The sequence below is a fragment of the Podarcis bocagei genome (assembly GCF_964188305.1).
Source record: "Podarcis bocagei genome assembly, chromosome: 10".
NCBI classification, from domain to species: Eukaryota; Metazoa; Chordata; class Lepidosauria; order Squamata; family Lacertidae; genus Podarcis; species Podarcis bocagei.
The window spans coordinates 22,275,497-22,303,253 of NC_138135.1; the positions used below are offsets into that span (position 1 = coordinate 22,275,497).

The window sequence follows — 27,757 nt, forward strand, 5'->3', positions numbered from 1 at the left end:
TTAGTGAATGCATTTTGCAAGACAATTGCTTTATTGGAACAGCTTCATGAGAAGACGGATGTGAGGATTATTAAAATTGACAATTTGGGACAAAAAATGACTGATTTGGGACAAAAAGTGAATACCTATACAGAAACTACTCAGGAATTGATTCAGGAATCTGTTTTGACATGGCAAGCTGTGGAGAAGATGATGGAGAAAGCTGTCGTCGAATCTCAAGTAATTCAAGTGGAGAGAGCCCCGGCCTTACAGAGGCAATTTGATAAATATAAGCTGTGGCCTTTTACGATTGAATCTAGAGAAAGCCAGATTTGGAGGGATGGAGTCCCGCTTGGTTTGGAGAAGGAAAGTTGGTCAGATCTCCAGGGATGTTCTGGCTTTTGGGATCTGGATTTGGGTCAGCGGGAGATTGGAGTTGTGGGGGCCCTTAGCTTTGGAGGGATTTTGAAACATGCTCTGAAATATCTTTTGGACTTTAGTTCTGACTATGGAGAATGGGCTGACCTGTCGAGAAGGAACAAAGACATTGTTAGGTTGGAGTTTCCCCAAGATCTACTTCTCAGTGCCAAAGGAAGGAAATTAAGAATAAGATCAGCAGAAGATAAAGTAAAGTGCATGTATAAATATGAAGAAGATCTGCAGAAGGGACATGGAAAAGAGTTAAGAGCCTCGGACAGAAAATCACCAGGTTGATGGACCATATGGAATTGATAGAAAGGACTGACAGAACCCGAGACCAGGGAGAAGAGACGGTGGAAGAAGACTGGAAAAAAGTTTAAAAATTTATTTGGAGAAATATTGTAAAATTAATGAGTGCTAGAAAAATGTTGGAATGAAATTATACGGCTTTAGTAGAAATGTTATAAGGAGTTAAGTATAAATAAGTTTTAGGGTTTTAATGGTAAGATAAGGTTAAAATAAGTTAAGACAATTAAATGACAGAAAACAGTAAAAGATGGAAAGGATTTGCTGAAATAATAACTAGAATACAAAAAAGGGAGGTGTGAGGAGGTCGATGAAACAAGTTAAGGAAAGATAAAGATATGGAAATATTGGATGTGTTCTTAACTGTTTTTGCTTTTGTTTTTGTTTTGATGTATTGCATCTGTTGATCTTTTTTTCTTTTTTTATATGTATTGTAATGTATTGATTTGTATTGTTTACTTTTTCTTTTTTACTTCTTTCTGTAATTCTTAAACTTTTAATAATATTTTTTTTTTAAAAAAAAAGAATGCTCAGTTGTACCTGGATATTTGCCACTTTTTAATTTGCCAGCAATGCCTAGAACTTTGTCGCTTGTCACTACTGCAGGCAATGACCATTTTGAGCAGGGGTTCCATTCCTGGCCCCCACGCACATCGGCAGAGTGCGCATAAGCCTGTTGCTTCCCCATTATGCCTTCTTCTGGGCCCATCAGCGGTTGCGCATCAATTGGACGCACTCAAAATGGTTGCAGCTCATGTATTTCCCTGTTTCAATCCTGAGAAAGGTGGCTCAAGCACAAAAATCTGTCCTACATAAACAAAGAACGAATGAAACACATATATTTTGTCATAGATTATTCCTAACTTTTTACCTAATTAAATATGATTATTTTTGAAAGGGCGAAGAATGATTATTCTTGAAATATCTCTTTGCTTCTTATGAACGGAAAAGAAATGATATATCCTCTGGCAAGGACTATGACCCACAAGCAGGAAACAAAAGAACTTATGGGAACTGGTTTAATTAGACTTTGCTGGATATTGGGAAATGAAAATTGTAATTCCTTCCTTCTTACGAGAAAGGATACATCAAAAGGATACCAAGGGAAAGCTAAAGAGCAGGAGCACTGCTAATTTCCTGAAACAAATAAGCTGATAATACTGGAGAGCTGCTCTTGCATTCTAGGCAACCTTCTCTCCAGCGAAACGGCACATGGCCCTATTCCAAGAGTACCGTGAGCAAAAGCAAGACCTGGAAGAGACACAAGGCGATAAACCTATATTCATTCTACATTATAAATATAGAAGTATTCAGCAAACAAAACTGAGCTGCCTGCCTTGGTAGTTTATCAGCACTGCACACACATTCCAACAATGCAATTACACAAATCACAAGAGCTGACAACAAATTAGTCTCACTTAAAAATTCAATGATAACAAAATAATCAATCCCTTAGACATATTCTGTAATTATATTCAATGTAACCTGTCTTCCAACTCAGTATGACACGAGGCACCATCTCCCCCCGGTGCTCTGCAGTTTGTGCAAACCTGAGGAAGGGGATAGCATCTGGTTGCTGTTGGGGACCCAGACACAAGACCAGCTGCCCCAGCAACCAGATGCATATAACCCTGATGCATGAATTTTACTGGAGGTACACAGCATATACACTCTATGCATGCCTGGGGCAATAAACACTTTATGGGGGGGACACACACACACACTGGATATACTGCAGGTGCAACTTTGTCCTGGTCTAGCAAGGATGAAAAATTTGCAAAGTCTGTGGGTAGATAATGAAAGATTTAATGGGGGTGGGGGGTGTAGAGCTGTTCTAAATAATTTTGATGCTGGGTGCATCTTTATGTGACTGTAGGGGTACGCATTTCCAGCTTGAGCCCTGCCTTTTCTGTGCAGCTAGTGGTTCATTACTAGAGCTGAACCAAGGCCACTGTACTCACTAAACTGACATAAAATGTGAGGCTATCCTGAGTAGTTGGCATACTCCAGCTACTGGTGGGATATGGTCCAGCTGTATGACACCAACAGCGCCTCTCTCCGTACATGCACACACACATCCCTGGCCTAGAAAGCAATTGCAAACCTGGGAGTGTAAGAAAATGTATTCTATTTCTTTCTCTGGATGGCTATTACACCTAATGATGGCTGTACTACTTTTGGAAAGCTAGTTGTTCAGAAACAAAACACATGCTCCAAACGTAACATTATATCATCTCTCTTAACCAAGTCTCTCATTCTATGGGCCTCTGTACAGTGGCTGGAAAAGTGGATATAAGCTTCATCGGATCTGCTGCTTTGATTTTGTGGGGCAGAGGAAGGGAGGTTATATCTCTGCAAGGTTGACAGAATGAGACACATTGGTTAAGAGAGATGAAGCAATGTTTCATTTGGGGCTTTTGCTTTGTTTTTGATCTATCAGTGGTTCAAAAGTGTCGTAATCATCATTTAGCGTAGAGAAAGAAATAAAATCCATTTTCTTACCTTTTCCAGGTTGACAAGTGCTGTCTGGGTATTTTGTTTTAATGGCAAAAAGCAGTCCAGAGAACAAGTAGCTCCTTTGTTCTCAGAGCAGCAGCGTGCAATATTTCTGACTGCTAGCTGGTATTACTTCACCTATTCTGCGTCTCTAGAGTGTTACAAAGCATTCACGATTAAATTCTCACACAGCTCATCTTTCTCCCCAGGTTCATTACCAACACACGACTCTCAGCTTGTTTGTTGAAAAGTGGATAACCAACCCTGAATCGTCAGCTCTGTACCAATATTCCACCACCACCCTAAATTATATATATTAAAAGCAGAACACTTGATGACTTTTTGCTTCATGTACTGATTTGAGTCGTGATGGACAAGTTCAAAGTGACCCATGACCAAAGCCATAGGAAATCTGATTAGGATAGAAGAGGCGAGGGGAGTAAAGAAAAGAGGTGGAAGTAATCAGGAGCAGATGGAGACACAATGAATCCAAGGTTTCCTAATATACAAGAGAAGCAAACCTTAAGTTCATTCATGTCACAATACTTACCCTCACCGCTTCTCCCTGCCCTGCTCCCCATTCCCAAAGCCCTTTCTATCTCCCCTCTTTCCAACCTGCTACAAAGAGATCCCAGGTACAAGAGCCACCTGATATTTTGCCAGTTCATACATTACACAGGTAAATTGTAGTGGGGTAAGGAGTGGAAGGGGTGTGCATGAATCAGAGTGGGTTGTCATGGGGAAAGGGCCGGACTCTCAAAAAAGTGCTCAGACACAGCACTTTAAATCACAGGCTTGTTCCTAGAAAACACGGGGCAAAAGGTAACTGTGGATGAGCCCAGGTTGTATGCATGGAACTTGGGATCACATTCACTCGCCTCAAACAAACATTTTCTTACAGGTGCAGCTCCAATATGCACACTAGCTCTCCTGCTCACAAAGCCTGCCTCAGCTGTATGAAGCCAAAACTTCATTGCTTTGTTTGTGCTGATCCACTTCTTCCAGTAAAATAAATGGGATAGACAGCCCACACTCAGTATGTTCAAGGAAGAACACCCAGACCTCTTGATCTTCTAGGTAAAGGTACCCCTGACCATTAGGTCCAGTTGCGGACGACTCTGCGGTTGCGCGCTCATCTTGCTCTATAGGCCGAGGGAGCCGGCGTTTGTCTGCAGACAGCTTCCGGGTCGTGGCCAGCATGACTAAACCGCTTCTGGCGAACCAGAGCAGCGCACGGATCCTCTACTCACCAGCAATTTCTCCTTTAAAACTGCTACCAACTCAATGGTTCACAATAGTCTAAAGACCTTCCCCAAGGTTGTGGGGGCACAAAGGGAGACAAGAGTGCTTGATTCCTCCTCCCCCTCCCACTAAACCTTGATTCACGCACAGGTTTCATGCACAAGTTTCAGCTACAGCATCAGAAAGTTGTTGCATTCAAACCAATATGGTACAGCGTGTAAAGTAGCCTGTATCACTTATTATTTCATGTTCCCTTCAACCTAAGGTTCCAGGGCAGGATATAGCAATGAAAGAACAATATTAAAAACAGTTCAAAACAACATAAAATAACAGAAATAAGGTGGCTCCTAAAAATATACATCTCTCATGTCAAAAGCCACGGTAAAGAGATACATCTTCGGCATTTGCCAGATGCACCACTGTGGGGAAGGAGTTCCACAACTTCGGGGGTGCTGCCGTGAATCCTCTCTCCCAGGTGATACACCCAATACCAACTTTCTGAGGGTGGTGGAACAACCAAGACTGAGATTATTCCTTGGTAAATAACATCTGACCAGGCCCAGTGGGTATGTAGAAAGAGAAACAGAATACTTATCTTTAGCATATTCAGGAACACTGCCTCCTCCATTCTTTCAGGACAGAATTGTTTCTACACAATCAGTAAACAAACCAATGAGTAGAGGAACATTTGTTTACCTTGAATGCTACTATGCAGTGCAGACCCAGCAGCAGCATCACCACTGCCATCAGAAGTGTGGCAAAATTCCTCATGTCCCAGATCGATTCAACCAAAGGGATACTCCCAACCTGCCAGTCATAGCACAGAGTAATGGGAGCCAGTAGAAGCCAGGCATTGAAGGCCAGGAGGTAGGAATAAGTAAGAAACCTACAAAATGAAATGTGAAGTTCAGTTACTAGCATGCTACTCATAGGGGGAAAGGCAGGACTGTCACCAGTAGGTGGAAAGGACACTGGTGCAAATCAGAGCCAAGTTTAATTTGTGGGACGAAAGAACAGTGAAAGAACATCCACAACTCTGCCTTAATTTCCACACTCATATCCATTCGGCAGTACCATATCACGTTAGATGAGCAGAGATGGGCAATATCTTTATTAGGACTAATCAAAATGCCACAGAATAGTGAGTAAAGCTTTTTGAGTTCTCCAAAACACTTCATCATGTCAACTGTTGCACAACCCTGTGTGTAAGCATCTAGGCTTAAGAAAGAGTTCAGGAGAACTGAAAAGCTTGCCTGCTATTCTGTGGCATCCTGGTTGGTCCTAATAAAGGTGTTATCCAAATGTGATTTTTGAAGCTACCATTACAGATGCCTTTGCTTTTTATGTACATTCCTAATGGCATGCACTGGAGAAACCCAGCCAGATGGGCAGGGTGTAAATATAATAAAATAATAATAATAATAATAATAATAATAATAATAATAATAATAATAATAATTAGATCCCATGCAGCAGTGGCAGCAGCAGGCCCTCTATAAACTCAGTGAGATATGATGGGCTGTTCTAATGAGCCGGTTGGGCTGAGGCAACTGATCAAGCCAAACCACAGATTCATGATACGAGCTCAGATATGTAAGCTCGGCTCCCTAAAGGTAGTACAGTCAGATAAGACAAGTGTGGACAGACAAGAAGGTAGTGGGCGTTGGCAGGGCTGTAGAAAAGGCTTGCAGGATCCTGTACCTAAGTAGGAATAGGCAGGTGCAGAGCAGGAGCAGAATCCATGCTGCTTTTTTCTTAACACAGCCCATCAACAGAAAGAAGAAGGACAAGAAAGGCCAGAGAAAAAGCATAGTGCAGCAAGGCAAGGAGCCAGTAAAGTTAATTGGACCTAAGAAGACTTACGGTCTTGCACAAAACTACTGTGCCCCACCAAAGGCTCCAGCAAAGCTCCCAGAAGACCCACAGACTGAAAATTCACTTGTGCAATAAAAGCCAACATAGTGCAGCAGTTACAGCAGCTTTTGCCATCCCAGTGCCTTCCAGATGTTTTGGACTACAACACCCATGAGCTGCAATCAACACTGTGCGGGGGGTGTAGTTCACAACATCTGAAAGGTATCAGGTTGGCAAAGGGTGGGTTACAATATTGGGCTAGGAGTTAAAATCTCTGCTCAGCCATGGAGCCAGTGACTGTTTCCCAGCCTAGTGGATCTCCTAGGTTTGTTGTGCAGCTAAAACGTGTGTGAGCGTGCGCACATGCACACGGGCATCTGCACAATTTTGTACACCACTTTGAGCTCCTTGAAGGAACAGCAGGATATAAATATATATAAGTAAGTTAGTGTCTGATAACCTTGTGAGGTATAAGAAAGGTTGGTCATATAATGGAAAAACACCTTTTTGTTTCTGAGGCAGTGATCTGATGAAAACTGCTTTTCTGCAATCTGGTAGCATTTAGAAGCCAAGACGACTGAGAAGCCAATATCAGACTGTTAATCTCAGCATCACACCCGTCTGATGTGGAAAACAACAACATAATGAGAGATTCCCTTGAGGAGCAGAGCTTCCAACATAACCCAGGCAACATGTAAGCAGCCCACAAGGATGCGGACAGCTTAGCTGCTGACCCTGCAACTGTTCTTGTGAACTATTATGAGAAGGCAAAGGAAACAGAAGTCCCCTCCCCATACCATGTGAGAACATTTATGAAGACGAATGATAAGACCTATTTGTACAGCACTTTCAGCAGAAATGATACGTAACAACAAACGACAGAAACACCAACCAAGTGGCTTGAAAATTGCTCTGTTCTGTCTTGGCACCACTTATGATCCTTCCAAACATTCTGCCAGCACAGCCACATATTGTTTTCCAAATCCTAAAACACTCGTCACATGCTGTGCATAGTTGGCTGGTTCACATCTCAGCTTATCACAACAGAAAATCTCTTGGCTGTTTTGCTCGTTGTCAAATGCTGAAAGCTCTCATTAAATTTGCACGGTTTAGGAAGCATTTGCCAAACATGGCGGTGGGACTAAAGAGAGCACTTATTGATTCGCCGCAAGCCTCTTTTGAAAATGCAAGGATTCCATCTGTGACAGTTTTTAAAGCGTAACAATTTGGATCGCCTTCCCATTTTAATAGCCTTGAATAATAGCTTGCCGTTTGTGTATACCACAAAGCTAAGAGTGGCTGTGACAGCGGGCAGTAAGTGTGAGGCCAAAGAATAAATGGCAGCATTTATTTTTAAGTAATCAACAACATCATATAGTACCTTTCATCAGTAGCTCTCAAAATGCTTTGCAAAAAGTATAAAGGACCTGCAAACACTAAAATAGCTAATGCTATTAATCAGCTTTCACAAAAGGAGTAAGATACACTTGTTATTTCTATGAAGTAGTACATTGCCATTTATCCTCCCCAAAACCTTCTGTAGGAGGTTAAACTAGTGATTTGTCAAAGGTCATGAACTGGAACACAGGAAGCTACCTTACAACTGGTCAGATTATTTGTCCATCTAGCCCAGTACAATGTACTCCAGGGGTGCAGAACCACTGGAATTCCAGATATTGGTGGACTACAACTCCCACAATCCCTTTCCATTGGCCATGCTGACCAAGACTGATGGAAGCTGAAGTCCAGCATCAGGAGGGCCACTGGTCTCTTCTCACTGACAGCAGCCCTCAGGGTTCTCAGGCAGAGAACTTTCCCATCATCTGCTACCTCATTCTTTTAGCTGGAGATGACAGTGATTAAGACTCAGACCAGTGGTCGTGGTGCCTGGTGCCCATTTGGACTGGTAGGGCAGAGAACAAGGAGGCTAAGGATTTGGAGAGTTAGACCCACTGACGTGCAGAGCCAACTAATTCTAGTTTTGTCCTCGACTTCTTCCCTGGTGAGTTTTACTAAGGCAATGCTGAAACTAAGATTTCCAGGTGCCACAAAATTAATCCAGATTAGCTACTTCCTTGCCTCTTTTCAGCCAACAATGCCAAAAAATATTCCAGCGGCCTCTGTTATTGGGTAGTTAGAAAATAGCATTCCTTCTCTTCCAGCCTGACCTTTTAAGTTTCACTAAGAACACTCTGCTAAATTTACTATCTACATGGGAAGTCAAGAAATAAGAGCACAAAGGCATTCTTGCTGGCTGCCTCTCAACTGTGGAATTTGCTCCCTCTTACCAGACTTGCCAAACCCTGAGATTGTGCTTCTCATAGTGATATTTTTATTCAAGTTACCTTTGGGTGACCAAAGAAAGAGTAAGATGATGATAATTAAACTCTAATTAATTACAATAGCATAATGTTACCCCTCTTGAGCTCTTGGCATAGGGAAGGCTATAAATCAAATGAAACTAATGAGCCCCCTGTTAATCTCGTCAGATTTTAAAAAGGAAAGTGAAGCTGTTTCGCCTCATGTATATACAGATTTTCATGACAGTATATAATTACTTATAATGCAATTTGCTCAAAAGTTAATTCCCTTGGGTTCAATGGGGTGCTTAATCCAGAGTTGCAAGAATTCAGCATTAAAAAGAAAAGAACCCTAAAACTAAAAGGAGAACTTGAAAGATGAACTTCCCAGTTACAGGCTTCTGCCATTCTCCTTGTTAAAGCAAGGCCTGAGTTTATTCCCAAAGTTTGCATGATTTTATAAAAAGAACCTAGGCAGCAACTGTTACTGTGGCATACTGGATGCTTGAATGCATTTAATCTAATGCTTTAAAACTAATTATAAATACTGCTTGTGCAACCAGATCTCTCTCAAGAACATAAAACAACCACCCTTCCAAAACACAGCTCTGAGGAAAGTGACAGCTTGAACATAAACACCGGGGACTTGCTTGCTTCCCTAACTGCAATCTAGGCTGTTTATTATTTTACCCCAATCTATACTTTATGCAGCTCTGGAGAATGTTCCCTAATCATTTGAGTTAATTTGTCTACTAATTTTCAGTATGCATTGCATTTCTTCCAATTAACATTTGCTCTCTGAATAACTGAGACGAACAGTGCAGATTAAGTCAGATGGCCAAAGAGCGTTTGCATTTTTAAAAAATTATTTTGCAGACTTCATGTAAAAGAAATATTTTTTTTTATTGCTAATATGTGGAGAAACTGCTTGTTTTTATTTCTGGTGCCAAGGCATCTGCACTTCTAGCCCTAGATTCAAGCAACAAAAAGCACGAAAGTTGAAGCAAAGTTAACTCTTTACAGCCTGGCAAGAAAGCAGAGGATCCTATTTTAGAGTCCATTTATCACATGGCACAGTTGAGAAACTGAATCACACTCACATTACTGCCTAGTCCTATGCAGTTTCCCCCAAAACTAATTTTCACTGTATTTAATGAGGCTCTCAATAGGTTAATCTGTTTAGAATTGCATAGGATTGTAAAGTATGGTAAAGGTAAAGGACCCATGGATGGTTAAGTCCACTCAAAGGCGACTATGGGGTGAGGCTCTCAGCCCACTTTTCAGGCCAAGGGAGCTGGTGTTTGTCCACAGACAGCATTCCGGGTCATGTGACCAGCATGACTATACCACTACTGGCGCACAGAAGACCGTGACGAGTGCCAGAGTGCACGGAAATGCCGTTTACCTTCCTACCACAGCAGGAATTATTTACCTACTCGCTCTGGTATGCTTTCTGCTAGGCTGGCAGAAGCTGGGGCAGAGCAACAGGAGCTCACCCCATCGCACAGACTCGAACTGCTGACCTTCCAATCGGCAAGCCCAAGAGGCTCAGTGGTTTAAACCACAGCGCCACTCACCTGCCTACTAGGATTGTACTCTTAGTCAAGAAGCAAACAACGTGAGTAGTCCCAAGACCATGAACTCTTAATTAGCTGCAGCAGATGACATAGGTACTTTGAAGATATACTACCCCATATAACAGCGGCTTCCCTTGGTGGGCCAAGCTCGGCCTGTGTGCCAGAGGTTGCCCACTCCTGCAACAGAATGAGCAGGGAGGCCCTCAGATGCAGGACAGTTGACTCACTCCAATCTGAAACCATACACAGTGGCGTAGCATGGGTTGTCAGCACCTGGGGCAAGGCAAGTAATTTGCGCCCCCTAACCCGTGGATTTGCGCCCCCTAACCCTAACCCCCAGATGTTGCGCCCGGTGCGGCCGCCCCCCCTGCACCCCCCACGCTACGCCACTGACAATACATATGACTATTTAAAAGAGCTGAAACTCTTTTAATACCACCAGAGGCTAAAATTGCCTGGGACCAAGTATCATGGCTGTAGCAATTCTATACCTGGAATACACTGGACAGACCAGTGTCCCTTATCCTATCCAAACTCAGCATTCACTTCTTCCCTCTACATGGGACCCAACTGGTAATCTAATACAGTATATTATATATATACTTTTACTATATGTATGCATCTGCCTGTCCCTCTCTGTCCTTTTTCTTTCCCCTCTGGTTGCCAGCGTCTCTCTTCTGCATTGTTGTTGTGGCATTGCTGATACAACCAATCTTGAAACAAACAAACCCACATATATATACACAACCCTCTCTTGGGTTGCAACCTACGAACAGAACTTGGCCCTATAGCAGGTCCTGAACCTGAGGGAAGTTGGGTGGGAATTCAGTCTGTGCCACCCACAACTATCACCTGTGGCTGAAGGAGGGGCTACAGAGAAACCAACCGGACCAGCAATGAAGCCTCTTAACAGGAAGACAAGAGAACAGATCATATTGTTCTGCTTGATCTCTATTAAGAGCGTCTGGGTCAGGCTGTCTCACTGGTGTGGGACAGGATCCCACTACAGTGGTACCTCGGGTTAAGTACTTAATTCGTTCTGGAGGTCTGTTCTTAACCTGAAACTGTTCCTAACCTGAAGCACCACTTTAGCTAATGGGGCCTCCCGCTGCCGCCAGAGCACGATTTCTGTTCTCCTCCTGAAGCAAAGTTCTTAACCCGAGGTACTATTTCTGGGTTAGCGGAGTCTGTAACCTGAAGCGTATGTAACCTGAAGCGTCTGTAACCCAAGGTACTGCTGTACTACAATGGTATACAACCAACTTCTGCAGGCCCTCCCATACACAGAACAACCTGGTAGAAGTATGATGTCCACCAGTTTTATTTGGGAATGGAGACAGACAGACACACACACACAGACACACAGACACACACACACTCAAAAAAAAGCTGTTATCTTTTCAAAAATGATTCGGCTGACAAAGAGACAAGTATGCCAAGCTATATAGAAACCGGAAGGTTTTGCCGCATGGATGGGCTCCCTGATAGGAGCGCCTCAGAGTAAACAAACCAAATACGGCAGAGATAGGGAGCCCATAAATAACAGCACCTGGTTATAATTGCAGCCACATATGTTTTACAACATTATTATGAAGTGCCTTGTCAAGCGCATTTGATTTAGAGCTGTGAAAAAGATGGAAAGAGCCCCAAGCTAAAATAGCTTCAGCTGTAAATACCGAAGTGAAAAATTGTTACGCCTAATGAAGGGCATTAATAACATTTCCTCTCGGCATTTAGGAAGAGTTAAAATTCTGTTCGTTATCTGAGGAAGCCCACAAGGTTTTTAAAAGGAAAAGTTAATGGGCTACAAAACCTACCCCATGCTGTTCTTTTCCATTCCGCCCTCTTACATGACCCATGAGAACATTTGTATTTTCTTTTCCAGAGTCTCACAGTTCAATCTATAGTAGCCAGAGAGACAATGAGCTGTTTGTCTCATCCGGTACCTTCCATGTTACAGCTTCTCCTCCTGCTTTTTCTTCCCCTTGCACTGAAGTCTTAGGGATAAACCATGGATGTTGAGGCATTAGGCTTGCCAAGCCAGAAACCCAAGAGCCTTAAAGGCTTATATGGTGGTGATGCCGTTTCCCCTAATCAAGGGATTAGACAGAGTGATATTCGGGAATTAAGTACAACCCATGAAAAGCTTCCACAGAAAGCAAACTGAAAATGTGGCGCTTGCTTTCACTAGTCCTTCACTGGCTTCCCTAACCTTTCAAAGAGACTGCCCAAATTTAAATGAGAGTTCATTGGGACCAGGAGTCTCCTTTGTACTGCTGCTCTCTTGAGGAAGTACCCTGAGGGCATTTGAAATAATCAGTAAAAGCATTTATCCAAGCTTTTAATGTTGTGATGATTATCCTGGGAGAGCTCTTACTCCTAGTAATGGTTCATGAGCAACTGGCAGTACCTAGCTAAACAACATGGCAAGGAATGTGGTCAAGAAATGAAACCCCAGTTTTTTCTTACTTTCTTCCACAGGCATAATTTCTATGTTCTATGTGTCGTTTGACATAAGTGCTTCCTTTGACCCCAAATACCTCTTTAGAATCACTTATCTATATCAGGGTGAATTTCAAAAATTTGAGCACGGCCAATATTCACATTAATGCTAGGTTTGGACAAATCTGTCTATTTTGGTTTCTCTAAGTTTCTCACTTTTACAGCCTTACAATTTGGTTTGCCCATTTCAGCATACATGTCTGAAATTTTTTAATGCAGCATAAACATTAATACAGTGGTACCTCGGGTTACATACGCTTCAGGTTACAGACTCCGCTAACCCAGAAATAGTACTTCGAGTTAAGAACTTTGCTTCAGGATGAGAACAGAAATCGTGCTCCGGCAGTGCAGCAGCAGCAGGAGGCCCCATTAGCTAAAGTGGTGCTTCAGGTTAAGAACAGTTTCAGGTTAAGAAAGGACCTCCAGAACGAATGAAGTACTTAACCCGAGGTACCTCTGTATTCATTTTTGTGCTAGCTTTCCCTAATACAGTGGTACCTCTGGTTGCGGATAGGATCCGTTCTGGAGCTCCAGTCGGATCCTGAAGTTTCCGCAACCAGAGGATCCGCTTCCAGGTTTGCCATGTTTGCATCCTGAAGGATACACAACCGGAGGTATGGGTATCCAGAGGTACCACTGTATGTACAATTTTGCTTGTAGAAGCATTTTTGCAAGCAAATGTGCCATAACAGAATGCAGTTGTATATGTTACTTTCACTAAAATATGCATTTTTGCATGTACTCTGCACTAGAATACATATTGTTGCACACATTCCTTGTTTGGGCAACTCCATCGTAAAATCTGGAAAAGTGCACATTCACACGTGACTGTCAACAACCACCACATTTTGGACAATCACTGCAACATATCCACTGGAATTATTTTATGCATTTGAGTTAATCTAATCCTGCAAATATCATAGGTTCCCAAGCATATTTTTATAACTGTGATTTTCAGGAAACAACAACAAAGATTAAGGCCTCAATTAGTTCACATTAAATGGAAAGATAGCATCAACTCAAACACATGTGGCTCCTGCTATCATACCTTGTTAGAAGATAAGGTGAGAATGAAGCTGGATTGTCCTGTTCTGAAAACGCTGGCATAGAACCTCCCATTATCCAGAAGCGAAAATACAAAAGTAGGATCACCTTCAGAAAAGAAGAGATATTTCGGTTATTACTACAAAAAAGCATACAGTTCATTAGGACCAGGAAACCAGAACCTATCTTAAAACAAACATTTTCAGGTTAACTGAGATAAACTGTTCTAACTCAGCATAGGGGCAGACTTTGTTAATATGGTGCCTTGAGGAAGGACAAAATTTTTTCTTCTAATTTTCACAGTAATTCCTTTTGATGCAGTTGCTTTTTTATTGATCTTCTCAGTAGGTACCCAGCAGGTGGTTGTTTTGCACCCCTCAGCTTGGTGCCCTGTGCAGGAGAACTGTCCCCACCAACTTAAATCTGCCGCTGCCCAGCATACAAATTCTTATGTTTGTTCCTATGGACTAACAGAGTAAGATACTTCTGTATTAGGCCTGCTCTCGAGACTAAGGAGCTACAATGGGATTCATCTGAAGAAATTAAAGTTAAGTAAGAATATAGTTCAAAGTAATACTTACATAGGTAAGTACCAAGGCAGCCCTTTTTAAAAAAGGACTTGTGATGTATAAGAACTTCTGTTTGTTGCTTATGGTCAGGTAACTGTAAAAAAGAAAAGAAAACATTTATGAAAGTAATTATCAGTAGGCACCAATCTTTTAGAACTGGAATGTTGTGGGGTGGGGGGTGTTATTACAATTATAAACTGTCTTTCCACCAATGCATTTAAGGCATTCATGGTTTAAAACAAGGTTTCCAAATTAATAAACACAATATGCAAAGGGAGAAGGGACATGGATGGAAGAGGAAAAAATAAGCAGATAGACCAGGGGGTGGGGGCAGGGAGGTGACTTTGCTGCCCCACCTCTCCAGCTGATACACAGCACATTCCACATATTTAGGCACAATCACCACATTTAGGTAAGATCTATTGTTTTTGGGTGTGTAAATCACATGGGGTTCCCGGGATCCTAAGTTCTAAGGAAAACTGTACTCATGAAAGGAGTGCAAACTCCTTCCATGCTTGGAGGGAAGCTTAGGATCCAAGCCATGGTTTCTCCGCTGCCTGCATTCCACTGATCCATAAATAAAAACATGTTCCTTTAGGTTGCAAAAAGTAAAGGTCTTTGGTCCCTGTTGTACAGTTTCTCAGGCAAAAAGGAACAAGGCATCTCTATCGCACTAAGCATCTATTACACTCACCCATCTAGTCTGGTTCAAGGAAAACTCTGGCTTAAAGGTTTCAGCCAAAAAAACAAATAAAAAAGTGCACAGATTACAGTATTTCCCAGTGTAAAAGAAAAATGTCAAAAGCAGTCTTTTGATCTATGTCTTTACAGCAAACAGCAAGTAACCTTAACAACCCTTAAAATGTAAGGAAAAGCTCTGCACGCCAACAAAGTAAGAGAGATAAAGCCCACATGAGATGGGTTTAAAATTTAAAGAGGAAAAGAAAACATGGGGGGATCTGGGTGTGCTCCAGAAAACACACTGTCTAATCAAAGCAGTCTGATGAATGCCATGTCAAAAGAAGTAATAATAAAATGAGTCACATTCCACAGAGAAAAGCTAAATTGTCTCAGACATTTTATGTCTATTTATTAATAAATGTCAGCATTTGATCTTGGTATCCGAGCTAAATGCCAAGCTAGACTAAAAAGGGACTAATCTTACAAGGTCTTAAGTTTCCCAAACCTCCACTGATTTCAGAGAGGCAACAACTCCTCACTTTAAAAGGCAACTCCCAATTACTCTCCATATTTCACCTTGGCCTTGATGTGAAGTCGCCGGAGGGAACAAGCAGTTGATTTAATTAACCTGAGAGCAGGCCCTTAACACCTCCTGTTTGCCTGCTTATCTAAGAAAGCAGTAGAAGAGGTTTCTATAAACCCTCTTTGACTTTAACGGAATTTGGCCATAAAAAGAATACTTACAATGCCAGCAAACCATTGGAAATGTCTCAATTCAGTCAGCAGCTGAACGCTGGCCCTATGTGGCCAGCCCCAATGAAGCATGCAAGTAACTCAAAACCACACTGTCAAACTACTCATGACCCCAGTAGCTACATAGAAAAATCACACATCCTAACTGGAGTTTCTTAATTCATAATCACATTCAGGATACCATTGGGTCGTCTTCTTCTTCTTTGGCGATCACTCACAGCCAAAGAGTGAGCCAAAGATCACTCATAGCCGAGTAAGCCGAGTGAGTCTGTAGGTGACTGTGGAGGCCAGTTCTGGATCCGCATGTCCTTCCACAGTGGGGACATAGGTTTCTGGGCGGGAACTGATCATGGTAGGGGTTTGCCAAACATGCTTTCCTCTTAGCACATTTCTCCCTTTTGTCCTGAGTGTGAGTGTCTTCAAAGTCCGTGGCACCTTTGGCAAAGGCTGTTCTCCAATTGGAGCGCTCACAAGCCACTGTTTCCCAATTGTCAGTGTTTATACTACATTTTTAAAGAATTGCCTTGAGAGAGTCTTTAAACCTCTTTTGTTGACCACCAGCCTTCTGCTTTCCATTTTTAGGTTTAGGATAGAATAGTTGCTTTGGAAGACAATAATCAGGCATCCCATCAACACGACTAGTCCCAACGAAGGTGATGTTGAAGAATCATTGCTTTGACACTGGTGATCTTTGCTTCTTCCAGTACACTAACATTAGTTCACCTCTCTTCCCAAGTGATATGTAAAATTTTGCAGAGACACCGTTGATGGAATCTTTTGAGGACTTGGAGATGGTGTTTATGTTTCGCAAGCGTACAGTAAGGTTGATTGTACAATAGCTTTGTAAACAAGCATTTTGGTTTCCCTGCAAATGTCCCGGTCCTCAAACACTCTGCATTTCTATCGGAGTCACAGAGCATCACAGAGCTAACACGATGCTGGATTTTGGCATCAATGTCAGCCCAGGTAGGAAAAGTGATCGACACTTTCCAACATTTCTACTGGGATCTCCTCTCTCCCCCAGATTTTTTCGATGAACTTGTTAAGTTGTTGTGTAAGTTTAATTCCGTCCACTTTTAATCCCATCAGGTCCACTGGCTTTGTTGTCTTTCATTTGGTTAATAGCTGTACACAACTCTCCCAAATTTGGAGATACTGAAAGCTCATCTCTAATTTGTTTTTGCAGAATTTGTGAGAGGACCTCGACAGTTACGGGGGAGTTGCAGTTAAGGAGATGTTCTTTTCAGCACAATGCAACAGCTTCTTTATCTTTTAGAAGTGTGGTACCGTCTGTTGAGTATAGAGGGCATATACCACAATTTATTGGCCCACAGATGGTCTTTGTGGCTTTAAAGAAACTCTGTGCATCATGGATGTTGGCTAAGTGCTGGATCTCTTGAGCTTTTTTTTATCTACCAGGTGTTCTTTAGTTTTCTGGTTCTCTGAACCTCAGCCTTAGTGTTGGCATAGGTTTTTTTCTTAGTGACACAGTTTCTCTTTGCCAGATCTGTGTAAGGTGGCCATATGTCCTAATATACAGAGGAAGGCCTCTAATATAAAGGGATATCATCTATTTGACAAGTGGCCCCAAAGTCATGCTGCTGCTCCCCACCCACCCCACAATCTTTGTCCTGATGCTGAAGCATAATTTCTGAAGGAGATATCTTTCTGTACACATGAAGGCTCTCTACCAAAGTTAAAACCCTAATTGCAGACAGACTGTACTCACAAAGCTCACTTTCTTGGAAGATATTCCCCAACACAGCAATGATGGGAGAAGCTGCACAACAGGAGTCGTTTACTAAGGATGCAGTTCGTTAAGTGTGCTGTGAACTGCCCAGGGGTCCTTTACCTTTTTACCTTTTATCTCAGGCCTTAGAACAGAAAGAAATGCACAAAAGAAGAAGGAAAAACAAGCCATACAACACTGGCAGGCATTATGGAGCAGGCTCGCCATAAATACTAAGAACATGGCACCAGTCATCAGAGCAGTATTTTCTGTCTGCTGTACTTCATGCTTCAGTCTGTAGTAGAAGCTGACAGGCTGGAGGGCTCATAGCACCTCTGATTCCAGAACGTCTCAGTGCAAAGGCCAAGATCAGTGCTGCAAAAATATTCAGCTGCTCACCATAACTACATGCTAAACATGTCACAAATGCATCTTTCATGGAGGATCATTTAAACAAAACAAAACAAAGAACTAGATGGTGAAGAAAGCCAGCTCCACTCAAATGGCAAAGTATTTGTTGTACAGAGGTTTTTGTGTGTGTGCGTTTTGTGTGTGTGCTTTGTGTGTGTGCTTTAAAAAAAAACAAAAAAAAAACTTGCCTCCAAGCCAGCTTCTCCATAAGTCACTGTGTAATTACTTGGCTGCTTCCTTTTCTAAAATGCCTTTTAGGAATAAAACATAATCAGAACAACAATATACAACACAGAACTGCTTAAAAAAGCAAATTCATATACACACACACCCATATAGTTCAACGGGAGGCCAAGACAGAGATCTGGCAGCTGTGATTTCCTGAAAAGGAGAATTCATCACAAAAAGCCAATGACATCATCACTGCACTGAGACCTTTTTTTTATAACCGAAAACAGCAGGACAGGTGGCCCAATAAAACTCACAACCATGTGGGTTTACAGCAGTGTTAAAAGTTGCTGGTACAAGATGGGAGTTGTGTGGATCAAAACAAACCCCTTCTAAGGCCAAACAGATTGTCTTTGTTAAGGTGAAGAACTCAGATGCCTAATTCATTTAAGCAAAAAGCTACTTGAGGCCTGCTCCACACAGCCAGTCATTTGTCTGAAGAAGATGACAGCCTGGGGGCTACCTTCTTCACAGAGCACTTCCATCTATAGAAACTCCTGCCAGTTAGGAAGAGAGCTCTGCTCAACATACCACCGCTTAGGGAGATTGTGTCATCAGCCAGAAGGAGCAGAGTCTTTTTTCCCACAGTAGAAAAGAGGCTCTGGAATGGAACTCAGCTTCCTGAGACAGTGAAACTCTTTTCACACACCTTGTTAAATCAGATATTACTTTGCAAATCACAAAACCTTTGGACTCACGTAACATTGTCATTTTGAATGAATGAACATTTGAAATAGAGGCGGCTGTTGCAGGGAATATTACCATTGCTGATGGTGATCTGAAACAAACAGGACTTTAAAATATCAGGTGAAGGAAAACAATGTTCCTTAGACAGAATGACACCTTGCAGGACAGTTGCACCCATTTACTTAGAGGAACCCTGACATGGCCAAATATTATGCAAAACCTTGTAATCTGTGTGCGCTCAACAAGTCGACTGAAGTCCTTGCAATCCAAAGGGAACCTCTACAATCAACACACCAATATAAAAGGCAGAGCAAAGAGAGCGTGTAAGAATTTTGGGCCATAGGCTTGTATTCACCTAACTTTTATTAAGAGTAGACCCACTGAAATTAATAGATCTAAATTAGGTAAAGACCTCTGCAGCACGCAAAGGAGCAATGGGAAGCTTCAATCAGTCCACCACTTCCCTACTAGACCAGCCTCCTAGTTAAACAGAGCAACTGTATGCCGGCAGAGCATCTATAAATATGTTGCTATGACTGAGAGCTCGTTAACAAATGAAATTAATATATCATTTTATTTCTGAAAACTGGTATCATTGCCTTGGTACCTGTGGCACCCTCCTCCAGTCCTGGGCTGCATTTATTCTTTGCTGAGGTTCAAGATGCTACAAAGCCCAATGGTTTAAGCCAGATTTTAATGTTAAAAATTGGCCTATCGTGATATTTGAGGATTACTTGATTTTATGGCTGTTGCCTGAACAAGGTAATTTAACCACCTCAAGCTGCAGGAGAGAGAGGGCTGTTGTAGCAGTTCATACTGGTCATATCAGCTGCTCAAAAGCTCTGGGTTCTGTTCTGTCCCATCACTGCCAAAACTATCCGACAATGACCTTTTACAGGAACTGTAACTTGCTAAAGGCTTCCTCCTCCTTCAGCTCCCCACAAACTGTGCATTAAAGTCAGAGGATTCTCCACTGCTAGCAGTTCGCATACACAAAAGGCAAGACAGCAAAAGGGCTACTTCGTGAAAGGTCAGAAAATACGCTGCACTAAGAACAAATGGAAGGAGATTATTTCCCCCATCCCCTTTCATTCTATGACATGCTTCACAATGTATTTTCTCTTCAAAGTGACCTACTGTTGTCCACCTAGATAAAACACAGATGAAAAGTGTAACAGAAACATACCCACAATGTGCCAATACTTGTATAGAAACGAGGGAGGGGAGAATTCCCTCATGCCAAGCATCCAATCAGCTGTCTGCTAGCTGACCAAACAAGGCTACAACCTCTCAGCCACCCATTGACAGCTTCTTCCACCAGTTCAAAATCAGCTGCAGTTGTTGGCATCTATGGCTGCCTATAAATTGCTGACTTAAAACACAAGTAGGTTGTTCTTTTTCCTGGACTGATGCTGGTTTGAAGGGGGTTATGAAACACAGTATTTCATAAGAAAGCAACAGGATAGATACAGATTGTGGCAAACGTTGCGTGTACACCACTTCCCAAACCAGTGGTGGGAGTACATGGGATTCAGAATAAATGGGAGCATGCACACAGCCTCAGAATTCATGGATTCCCATCAGATCCATTTCATCCCAAGATCCAGACTCCTAAGCTCCAGAAAAGAGGCAATGCTTTATTTGTAAGCTGCTCTTGAGATTAGGGCAATTTTTGATGTCATATAGGGCATCAGGTGATGTGCAGTGACTTTAACCCTGCTTTTTGCCGGTATCAGCAACACAACTGAGTTCCCCATAAGGAACTTGGTCATACAGCTGATGCAGCCACATTTCTACCTGCTCCACCTTGAAGCTCCCCACCAATAATATACGTCTCCTTCAAAAAGTTTTCTCTCTCTTCATATTCTGCTTCTTTTTATTCTGCATCTTTCGTTTTCGAATGCATAAAATTACAGATGCATTCAAGCTTCTTCTAAATCAGTGTTTCCCAACCTTTTTTGGGCAAAGGCACACTTGTTTGATGAAAAAAATCTCGAGGCACACCACCATTACAGCCCCGTGACGTCAGCGCGCAGCGTCACGCCGGGAGGGACGCACGAAAGTGTAAGTTTCAAATTTTTTTCCTCCCCCTTGCCGGGGAACCTCCAAGCTTTGGGGGTGGGGGGAGGAGGCAGCAAAGTGAGGCAGGAAGGAGAGCGCGGCTTGGCTGGGTGAGCTTTGGCAGGGGCAGGGAATGAGAGCCGCGAGGCGGGCGCTGCGGACGGAGGTGCTGCCCGCCGAGCTCGCAGGCAGCCAGGCAGGCAGACGGCAAGAGCCCCGTGCTGGGCGGCCTCTCCTCGCCGTCGCCGCCCCGCCTCTCGCCGCCCGACTCGCCCGCCTCCCTCCAGGCAACATCTCGCGGCACACCAGGCAACATCTCGCGGCACACTAGTGTGCCGCGGAACAGTGGTTGGGAAACACTGTTCTAAATGACAGCTTAAGGTATTTGGGTAGAAAAGCATCTGGGTTATGCTCAAGTGGCCATAATTTTAGAAAACAAGAATGCCATGTATGGTTACTTCTGGTTACTATAAACAATGCGTACAGGTTGTTCCAGTCCAGGGCCAACGATGTGGTTTGCATAGCAGGCTCTCTGGAACGTGCAACTGAGCAGCTGCACTGAGGCTGGGATTTATGACATGTTTTTCCCTTGGACAGTTTCCACTTAAGCATCACAGCTCCCAACAGATCCATAACTTGAACTTTGCTACCTCTGCTTTGGAGGTATAAAGATCCTGGAACACCAAGGATGAAAAGACAAATGGAGATCTCCCTGTATCATTTCATGGAGCCGCTGGTACGAAACCACTCTTGCAGAGATCTTCACATCCCTCCTGATGACTTCAGACACCAACTCCTATCCAGAAATTCCCTCAGCTTCCGGTATGCTGCCCTCAAGGCCTGCTTGTGAACTTCCCATAGAGATCTGGTTGGCCACTGTGAAAACAGAATGCTGTGAACTAGATGACCCATCAGCCTGACCCAGTAGGTCCCGGCTTATGTTCTTTGCCACTACACAACACCCAAAGCAGTACATGAGGAGACTTCTCATTATTGCAGTGCACACGGAGGGTGCTTCTATATGGAAGTGAACTCAGTGCTGCTCATGCATGCAAGGTTTTTTGGCAGGCATTTGAGAAAGGCAGTGCTTTAGCACTTGGGGTAAATTCAATTGTCTACAAGTTTCTGCAAGCTCCCGAGCTCTTAGATTCACATTAAAGTAAACACCATGCTTGTTCCTTCTAATTATGGCTACCTGGATATAATTCACGTGCTTGGCTACTAAAATGTTAAACTGTTAGTATAGAAGAATTGTGAATCCTTCTAACTTTTTAAAATGTGTAATACAGAAAGAAAATATTTCCCATGAGGGACACACACACACACACACACACACATATATATATAGTAGAAGAGATCAACTACCAGCTCAAGAAGGGCTTACAAATAAAGCTTTGTCACTTCTCTGGAGCAATAGGTGTCTGGCTCTTGCAAAGGAAGGGAGGTGATTGAAATCAATGAAGTCATGGTAGGCAATTACTGCACCTGGTTTTGTACAAGTAGGAGAAGCTGTGATTGCACGGCTGAGGGCTTATAACCCTGCTTGGCCTTGTTTGATCAGCTGGCAGACAGTCGATGGAATGCTTGGCACGAGTGGAAATATCTCCCCCCCTCCTCTCCTGTTCTGTACAGACGCATTTCTGTGCAAGTATTGGCATATTATACATACGTTTCTCTTATGCTTCTTCTCTGTTTCATCCATGGGCACCCTGAGGGCACTTGCAAAAGAAATGAATTTGTCATAAAATAAAAAATGGGGAGGGAACCTCACTCCATTTGCTCCTACTAAAGCATGCTTCCTGACCTTTCACTGAGAAGCCCTTCGGCTGGTTTGTCCTTGGAGGGAGAGCATTTACTGCTTAGCCTCCTCCAATTGTGAAAATTCCTTCTGTCTCCAGCAGCAGAATCAATTTAAACATTTTCCACTATGTTGTGTCTTCAGCAGATGATGGGCTAGGAGTATTCCACTGAAGCTGTGGTATGAGATAGTAGTTTTTCCATTTCTGGTCTGTTTTCTTAAAACAGTGTTTCAGTGGTTAGCTGCTTGTCTCTGGATTCATACCTGCTATTTCCTCCTCTGATACTGTTGTTGTTGTTGTAGCAGTAACATTGGGTCTGTATGTTGTTAGGCCTTTCCTAGAAAAGCTGTTCTGTGAATTCTGAGTAGCACATGAACAAAGAATTCCATCAAGCTTGGAAACTTGCATGCTCTTGCTGTCAAGAGAGTGGTCAAAACGATTTTCACTTGCACCACACCTGATAAAAGTGCTTACATAAAAAATCTTACAGACCTATGTTTGCAAGTTTTAATCCTAAAACAGCTAATAAATGCTTACACATAGCTACTGGGCAGAAGAAAAGCTTTACAAATACGATACCGCCTTCCCACACGAGTTTTGGGATCAATTCATTTATGCTACTCTGAATTCACAGAACAGCTTTTATAGAAAAAGACTGAAAAGGGTGGCTAAGGAGCAGATAGGAAGGAGTTGTGAAGAACTAGCTTTCTGGTCTCCTAAGCATCCTTATACCTCCCACACACACTCAACACCAATGAAAATAGCCTTCACTTGCAAGACAGGAAGTATGTGGGCTGAGCTATCCAATATTATTAAATATTTACTGACAAGATAAGCAGAGCTGAAGATGTCTGGGCTGGTGGCACCCTTATGGAATGTTTCTAAAATGAAGCAAGCTCTAAACTAAATCGCACCTATTCTTGAATGGCACCATCTGTGCATCACCACTAGCAACTAATCCTATGCACGGTCTCTCTAAGCCTAGAGTGGGCATCAAGGGCATGCACAGAAGGTGGACACACCCAGACAAAGATCCACTGCAGTACATAGGGCAAGGTTCCTGACAATGGCAGAGAGTACATGCAACTTGTCTCTTTGCTCTTGCTGTCACAATCGCAGCTTGAAGCAAGACCCGAAACCTGAGGTTTGCTCAGCAGGTGTTCAGCCTGTCTGCCATCCACTAAACTCTGGAAGTGAACTACAGAGTAGAAAGCCAGGCCACCAAAAGAATCCCCTTAACAGCAAATAGCTCAGAATAGGCCATTCCAGACCAAACTTACTCCCGAGACTGAACATTAAAGGCCAGTAACGGCGCATGTGAGGGGGTGGAACTGTCCTCATGACACCAGCATTTTTACTTTTTACCCAGATGGTGGGAACACTTCAAGGCTCTGTGGAAGCATGGCATTGGCTGCTGTAGTCTTGCCAGTGCAACCACACAGCTCTGAGCTTCACCCCTCCACCTTCTCAGGGTAAGCAGCAACATGTCAGGAGGAATACTCCACACCAGCACACTCTCTGCTAATATTAAGGGCGCCCTGCTGCTAACAGTCCTTGCCACAGTTCTGCCTCACTTTTTCTCTGCTTGCCCTGCTTCACTTTGCCCTACCACAGCCACGCTCCCGACAGCTTCCCCCTGACATAGCAGAAGAGTTATTCTGTATGTAGATATCACTCTACAATTCAAGTGTGGAACAACAAGAGCTGTGTACCAACTCAATTACTGTGTAAGTTTAATTCGACTTAGGTCTCTTGAACATAGCATGAGAGAAGAAACAGATATAGGAAACAACACACCAAATATCTATCAGTTCTTTATTAATAAGGGTACAACTATCCTGAAAAAATGGAACAAAAAATATTACAAACATGCAAGTTCTTTGGCAATCTAAATACCCCCCTCTTAACAGACCACTTGGGAACCACAAGACTGCCACTCTGGGATCCAAGATGGAAGGCAGGCAGGATATAAACAAGCAATTTTTAACTCAAGTGGGGTGGGGGCATGACATGTAGTATATCTAGCATCTTTCCACCTTGCCTTTAAAAAGGGTGTGTGAGAGTTTTGCTTGGGGGAGAGTTTTATGTTGAATATGAAGTTAATGGTTTGTATGATTTCCCCTTCTATACATACAGAATGTATGTATATGTTTGTCTGTCAGTGTAGGTCACTTGGGGACTTTTGAAGTAAAAAGGGAGACTTAGGTTTAATCAAATGAATGAATAAAATAGGTACAGAGCCAACAGAAGCCAGATGTGGAAGCACTACTTAGTAGTTAGAGGGCAATAACTACCTCTAGACTGAATTGTCATCAGCTAGGAACCTGGCTCTTTGTCCTCCAAAAGGGCTGGCGCAAAGCATGAGCTATTTCCTTAAGTATTGTTCAAATGAAGACCCTGCCTATTTTCCACAAGCAATTTCCTTTATCAAGCCAATATCTACTCCATATCAGTTAAATGGAGGCCAGTTCCAAAGCCATCAGGAAAACAGGCCCTTCCTGTGCAGAAAAGGGTCTAATCTGACATTCTGATCTGTCAAGCTCCCTTGCTCAAGTCAGATGAAATAAAGGAGGCTGTATTCATTCCACAGCAATGAACACACCCTAAATAGAACTGGTAACAAGTTTCCCTCCTTTTTCTCTTATTTGGAAAAGCTCTGCTATTTTTATAAACAGTTTTCAGACTGATTTCCTCCCTTTTAAAAAGACAGATGCAATTCCATTCACAATCTTGGAAGAGATAAAAATGATTCATTTGGGGGCAAGAGATTCCCCCCCCCATGATTTCTATTTTTGCAATAAAATATAAAGTCCAAAGAAAGCATCTCAAACTCTTGACATACCAGCACTGCCAAGATGACTAGTTTATGGTTGTTTTGACATCTGACATGACAAGCCAGAAAGTTCCTTCTCAACTGCACCTTTTCCATTTATTCATTCTCCTCGGCATCCTTTATGCTCTTAGGATTCATGTCTTAAATGTGGATTGATTTTATCACCATATTCTAACACTGGTGACACCTAATTTATACATTCCACAGAATTAGTAAGAATTGAATCATAGGTGGCTAGCCAGATGTTGGACTACAACTTCAACCATCCGTGGTTATTGGCCATGCTGGTTGGATATTAAGAGTGGATATTGGCTTGATAAAGAAAATTGCTTGTGGAAAACAGCCCTTTTGAAGTTGTTCTCCAGCAACATCTGGAGAGCCACAGGTTAGCTGCCCATTTATTAGGTGTTCAAGAGTTGAGGTGGCAGAATACACTGTGTGACTTCAGGCTGTGTCATGGAACCTGTGGTGCCAGCTAGGATGGGACTAGATGACAAGATCTGTCAGAGGAGAAGTGGGATCCAGAGGTTGGAGATAGTGAGTGTTCAAGCAAGGAAGGGTTTCACCCCCATTGTTGCTGGACATCACAGAAGGGGAGGGGGAGCCGCTGGAGCAACTGTCCACTTTGTCCCCTGAGAATGAAGTTCTCATGGTAGCTGAGGAGGTGGTCAGTGAACTGGCAGGGCCAGCCAAATTAGAAGCAGGCAGTGAGTCAGAAGGTTGGTCTCAGGTACCATCACCAAGGACACACTACCATATGCACTGGTGCAAACTGATCTGCCCTGCAACCAAGGTTTTCTCACTTGGGATAAGAATCACATGAATGACTGGTCCTGCCCTACCCTTTAGAAGTAGGGCAGGAGGTTGGGACAACAATGGCTTTGCTAATTATTGGTCAAAATCCTTATAACTCTGTCTGTAGACCTTAACCGTGACCCTGGTTTTGGACAATGTAGATGCAATCTCCTCCCTGGGAGCCAGCAGGCTCATACAGTCACAAAAAACCATAGTTTGCCTAACTGTGATAGGTGAGCACGGCATTCTTACACTGTGCGGTTCAGGATTCCCTGCTCCTCCTAACTACCATGGTGCTGTTCCATTGTCTTTCAGGGCTATTACTGAGTTCTACAGAACTCCTCCTTATCTCCCTCTTAAAATTGCTGTCAAAAGAGAATTGGAGTGGCATTGGGCCAAGCTCTGACCAGTCTGTCCAGTACATGTCCCTTCAAGAGAACTGCTGTACTGGAACACGTCAGACAACAGGAAAGTTCCAATGGAAGGCACAGAAAAAGGACACACCCAAAACATGCTAGGTTTGGACACGTGGGATTTGCTCTCACAAAAGAAGTGATGGCCTCCAAAATGGGTGGCTTTAAAAGAGGATTAGGCCTATTTGTGGAGAATAAGGCTATCAATGGTTATGCTCTACCTTCCACTGTCAGAGACAGTCTGCTTCTGAAAGCCAGTTGCTGGGAATCCCAAGTGGGAGAGTGTTGTTGCGCTTATGTCCTGCTTGCAGGCTTCTCATTGGGGTACATGACTGGTGACTCCAAGAGCAGGAATCTGGACTAGATGAGCCTCTGGCCTGATCCAGCAGGCTTTTATTTGGTTCAGGGAATCTGGAAATGGAGGGGTCTCTAATACTCTTGTTACTGGCAGACTGTGATCTGGTTGGGTTTACACAGCTGCCACTCAGAATTTCTGTAGAGGTAGCAGATCAGTTCTGTTTATTGGTCTGGTGGTTTCCAAAACTCTCCTAGGTTCTTTCTCTCCCTGCAATGTTTCTGCCTTCATTTGCAGGGAAACTGGAAGCATTAAAACACAAGTGGAGACTGTAGGCGCACAAAACTTGAATCAAATGTATACAAGCACAATGAAATGCCCATTTTCAGACTATCAATGAACCAAGTCTTTTTTCCCCTTGTCCATCCCCTTGTTGTCCAGACAGAGCTGTCCACCTGAACGACTCCAGGTGGTAAATGTGCTTCTAAACTCTAGCACAACCTGCCTGGATATTGAGCCATCTGTTGTCTGCTTACAAGACACTTCTCGGATAAAAATCAATGTTATCCATTGCAAAATAAACACCGCAACTGAGAACAGTGTATATACCAGAAGCATCATTAGCATCCCTCTGTTTCTATATTTGATGTGGATGAGCTGCTTCGAGAGGTCTGCAGAATCCCTTGAACCGGTACAAATTACTGAGTTCTACAGAACTCCTCCTTATCTCCCTCTTAAAATTGCTGTCAAAAGAGAATTGGAGTGGCATTGGGCCAAGCTCTG

General features: G+C 42.9%; 1 protein-coding gene across 1 annotated transcript in view; it reads right to left on the minus strand.

The window, feature by feature from the left end:
- Positions 1-27,757, minus strand: part of TMTC1 (transmembrane O-mannosyltransferase targeting cadherins 1) — a 142,958-nt gene that overhangs the window by 74,479 nt on the left and 40,722 nt on the right. The window contains exons 6-8 of the mRNA XM_081212029.1: positions 14,302-14,383; positions 13,725-13,828; positions 5,140-5,329 (exon numbers count right to left, since the gene is read on the minus strand). Of these exons, the coding sequence (XP_081068155.1) occupies positions 5,140-5,329; positions 13,725-13,828; positions 14,302-14,383 (376 nt within the window). The remainder of the gene's footprint in view (positions 1-5,139; positions 5,330-13,724; positions 13,829-14,301; positions 14,384-27,757) is intronic.